Below are 4,987 nucleotides of genomic sequence, written 5' to 3' on the forward strand. Positions count from 1 at the left end.
TTGTGAAAATTGTGCTCCCCTGTCCTTACTGAGGCACTGTATCAGGCTGCTGGGCACCTGTGGCTGTCACAGGTCAATGGTGGCTTACAGGGTAGCGAGAGTGAGGGAGCAGCCAGCGTCCCTTCCAGGGCTCTACAAGGTCTGAAGTCTGCACAGTGAGTCTCTGCTAGGGTTAAGGCTGGCCCCTAGGTCACAGGACATGCCCCATGAACCCAGGATGGAGAGAGGTGAGTAAAAGCCACTAGGTCAGCTACTGAGACACAGTTAAATGATGTCAAGAAGTGAAATGCACTGAGAAAACAGGATGAATAGCAGCATAGAGGAAAAGCTCCAGACAGGAGTGGGACTATGGGAGGGCTCCTTGTTGGCTCTGGATCCTGAGGACAGCTGAGAGGAGAGATGGGGGAGGAGGAGGGAGGGGAAGAGGCAGGCTCACTCCCAGGTACTCCCTCTCAGAACCCTCGGGAGGGGCCTCCTTGACTGCAGCAGGCTCCTTAGAGCTGCAGTGACATCTCTGTTGCGCAGACTGTAGATGAGGGGGTTCAGTACAGGGGTGAGGATGGTATAGAAGGCGGACACCATCACATCCTGCTGTGCTGTGTGGTAGGAGCCGGGGAGCATGTAAGTGTAGATGGCTGCACCAAAGAAGAGTAGCACCACTGTCATGTGGGAAGAGCAGGTGGCCAGTGCCTTCCTGCGGCCCTCAGCTGAGCTGGTCCTGTGGATGAGGAGCAGGATGAGGGTGTAGGAGCTGGAGATGACCATGGTGGGCACGAGGAGCATGAGGACGCAGCACAGGTACATGAGCATCTTGTAGAGGGAGACATCCGAGCAGGAGAGCCTCAGCAGGGCAGGGGCCTCACAGAAGAAGCTCAGGATCTTCCTGGACTTGCAGAAGGGGAAGCTCATGGTGATGGGCATGAGCAGCAAGCCGTCCAGTGCTCCTAGGAGCCAGCAGCCGGACACCAGCAGCCGGCAGACCCTCTGGTTCATCAGCAGTGGGTAATGCAGAGGTCTGCAAATGGCGGCATACCGGTCATAGGCCATGGCCGACAGAAGGAAAAACTCAGCCCCTGCCAGGGTCAGGTAGAAGAACATCTGGATCCCACAGCCTGCAGGGGAGATTGTATGGTCTCCCATGACCTGGCCCACCAGCATCTTGGGCACAGTCACAGAGATGTACAGGAGATCCATGAGAGAGAGCTGGCTGATGAAGGAGTACATGGGGGTCCAGAGGCGGGGCTCTGAGTAGATGAGAAGAATGAGGAGGGCGTTCCCAGCTAGGGCCATCAAGAAAATGATGAAGGTCAAAGTGTAGAGGAGGGTAGTGTGGGTGGTGTTCCCAAAGAGTCCCACGAGGAGAAAACTGGTGCTTAAGTTTGATTCCATGAAGTTTCCTTCCCCACATGCATATCTAGCAGGTAGTTTCACCTATGAAGAGTGAGGGTTGTCACTCTCCCTCCATCACACCTGCGTGACTGTCCCAGTCTGCTTGGGTAAGACATGCACATCGAGCTATTTCCCCACACACTGGGTAAAATCGAGGTGTAATCCTAAATTCAAATCTCAGGCTGTGCGCGGCCCCAGGAGCAGATTAAGCTGCTCCTGAATCTCGGGACCTGCGGGCTCATCAGGGTCTCACTGCTGGAAGTCAGAGTGAGGCAGCTGTGGAGGGTGATAATGTCAGTGGAGCTAAAAATCACACCTCACATCCTCTGAAAACCACAGTCTCCTCCAGAATCCTCTCCTCCTATATCTCCATCATGTGGACCCCGTGCAGGGAAAGGAGCAGCAGTGGCTGGCCACCCCTACAAGGGATTTAATCCACTAACCATCCTGCAGGAACATGATATGTACAAGAAAAAGCAGAAATAAAAGTTGGAGATGCTCTAAATATCAACTATTTCGTTTAAAAACAAATTAAGCACTTATTTTTCCTTCTGAGGATGCTGTTTCTCCCCTAAAACAGTGCCTGGGAGTGCAACATCCCATGTGCAGTGATAGGGGGAATGGAGTTGAAGGGCCAGGAGAGCAGTTGTGTTAAGACTCGGTGCTGCAGCCCCTGCCAATCCTTGGATCCTTCCAGCCCTGAAGTCCACTTAGAAAACCAGTAGAGTCATCCCCTGGGATGACATCCCACAGCTTTGCTCAGGAACAGCTCCACCTGAGATGCACCTGCAGGTTTTCAGCCGACTGGTGTGAGTCACACTGGGCATGAAGAAAATCGTCCTGCACTCAAAGTTAAGGAGATGTCAGGCTGCAGACTACTGAGGGGTGGGAGTTCTGTGGCTGTCAGGCTGGTTGTCCTGGGACTGCTGCACCCAGGGTAGAACAGCATGCAGAGGAAAAGTCACATAGCAGCTGAGTCCCAGGTACACACAAAGCAAAGCGCAGTGAACCATGGGCAGGCAGAAAAGGCGAGTCTTCAGGAAAGCTGAAGTGTGACTCATGCAGGAGACAGCAGCAAGGATCAGCGGCTAGTGTTCCCTGGCCTCCTTCCTGGTGCAGAGTCTATCAGACCTGGCAGAGCAAAGCCTTGTGCTTCGCTTCTCTGCTCCCCAGTGAGTGAATCTGCACCACAGCAGCCCAGCGAAGTCATCCCCGTCCTAAAGATGGGCGATGGGTACACTGGGGAGGCAAGTAGGGAGTTTCATCAGCAGGTTCTTGGCCTGAGGGAGCTAGCCACACACCTGCTGTGTGACCTCCACACTGCTGAGGAAGCCTGGACCAGCTCCCCAGGGGAACCTAGGAACTGCAGCCACCACTTGTCATCTATCCATCTTCCCCACGCTTGGCCTGCACTCAGGATGGGATGCCTGCTGTCCTCAGCCTCTCCAGAGGTCCACCTTTCTGGTTTCTGTTGCTGTCCTGCTCTTGATGTTTTTCCCATTTGGTTTTCCAAGTATATTGTAACTTTCCACTTACAACAAACATGGCAGTTGTACAGATTTGCCAATTTGATGGGGTAAAGTTATAAAAATCTCCATCTTTTTCAGTAGGACAGGCATATTGTTTTTTAAATTATTTTCCCAGCTTAAAATCATGTTTTCATATTTGGTATTCATTGTCTCACTCTATGAAATAAATCTGAATTTCAGAAAGGCAGGATTGTGCAGAACACACATAGTCAGACTATGAACCCAGACAGGATTGAAGGTCCCAGCTCTCTTCTCCTCAGTCTGTAATTGCTCTGTGCACCACCCAATGACCGCTTCAAGTCCTCTTCAACACAACCAAGCATTGCCCTTCAGTACCCTAATCAAGCAAGGGTAGGGGCCACGTAGACACTCTCCTGGCAGACTTGTAAGCCCATAGTAGGTCCACAAGAAACCTATTCACAGTTTAGCTATCTCCTAGTTGTGTCCAAGTTCACTCCATAGCCCCAAAGTTCAAGTGATAACATGCCTGACATGTTATCACCACAGCTTCCCACTGTCCCTTCTGTTTCTGTGGGAATGCCTGGCCCCACAGACTCGGGGCTGTGTGGAGGCCACCAGGGGAAGGCAAAGACTACAGCTGAAATGGGCATCGGCTAAAGCTGCAGTCCAGCTGCCCTGCTGGCTTCAGACTGCGTGATCTCAGTGGAGACCCTAAAATCCCTGTGGTTTCTCAGAATCCAGTCAAGCAGCACATGTACTCTTGTGTCTCTGAATCATAAGACACATTTGATTCCAACACCCAACTTGGTCTAAGCCTTCTTTGGGGAAGGGTAAGCCTCCTTTCTCATTGCCCTCTGCCTCCAGGCCCAGAGAACTCCCCTGAAGGTCTGTCTCTTTGTTACCTAACTTGAAATGGAGAAGCATGGGACGCCAATCTCTGGCACCCTTGTGCACTTCCCAGCACAGGGAGGCATAGGCATTGACTGGGCTTGTGTCTGTTCAGGCCAACTGACTCCGGGACTGAGACCCTGCCCATCTCCACCTTGACTCTGAGGCCTGTTCTGCTTCCCCCAGGCTCCAGCTACCTCCAAACTCCACACCTCCGCCTTTGCACCTCTGTGCCTTTACATCTTTGTGCCTTTGCATTTTGAGACTCCCCTAGGCTGTTTCATGCCTGGCCTTACTCAATCAAGCTGTCTGAATTCCAGCACCCTACCCACTCAACTGCACTGCCAGCTCCTGCAAGGATCTTCTGTACCCTAAAGGAGCTGATACCTCTGAGGGGACCCAGATATTTGACAGTGCCATTCCCAGAGGCCTCTTTTACCTACTGCTGATTCCATTGCCTCTTTTCAAATTCCAACAAAAATTCTGCATGAATGACATGTATATCTATAATTAAAATGGAAGGTATTTTAAAAGGGTACCTGTTGTATAAGTATGAAAGTTAAAAAATATGATTTTTTTAAAAAATTATAGGTGGAGGATGAATGTATTTGAATACATAAAACCACAAAATTCTCCCTACATAAATTTTAACTAGTGTAAAAGCACCCATGAGCTGTACACTAATAATATGAATGTTTTACTCACATATATCACACTTCAGTTAATAATTTATAAAGGGGCTGGGGATATAGCTCAGTTGGTAGAGTGCTTACCTCACATGCACAAGGACCTGGGTTCGATCCCTAGCACCACCAAAAAGAAAAAAAAATAGTTTTATAAGGTTTAATCTAGAAAACACATAAACAGATTCAAGAGTACAAAGAGAAATTAATAATGAAGCTCTCCATCGTCCTTGATCCTAGAGACTGAACCAGGGGATGCCCAGTGCCACCAACAGACTCCAGGTGCTCACGGCAACACAGGGTGCACTTGGCATCACCTCAAGCAGTCGCAGGGGTCACTGCCTCTCAACCCTGCCCACTCCGAGGGACCCAGGTCTGAACCTAGAGCAGCACTCCTTCCTCGCCTCCTGTTCATGTGGCATGAGGAGGTCACATGTTCTAACCATTCACTGTTTGTGCTAGGAGGTACAGTGCTTGTTTCCTTCCCCATGTCCCCCAGCAATAACATCATGCCTGGCACATAGGAAAAATTAATTA

At 50.5% G+C, this 4,987-nt stretch overlaps 1 protein-coding gene across 1 annotated transcript; it reads right to left on the reverse strand.

Annotated features, from left to right (window-relative positions):
• Positions 1-432: 432 nt before the first annotated feature.
• On the reverse strand, positions 433-1,389 carry LOC143641743 (olfactory receptor 2T3-like). Its single transcript, XM_077109525.1, has one exon. It carries the CDS (start codon positions 1,387-1,389, stop codon positions 433-435), a length of 957 nt encoding a protein of 318 aa, XP_076965640.1.
• Positions 1,390-4,987: the final 3,598 nt, after the last annotated feature.

Source organism: Callospermophilus lateralis, chromosome 5 (genome assembly GCF_048772815.1).
Source record: "Callospermophilus lateralis isolate mCalLat2 chromosome 5, mCalLat2.hap1, whole genome shotgun sequence".
Lineage (NCBI taxonomy): Eukaryota > Metazoa > Chordata > Mammalia > Rodentia > Sciuridae > Callospermophilus > Callospermophilus lateralis.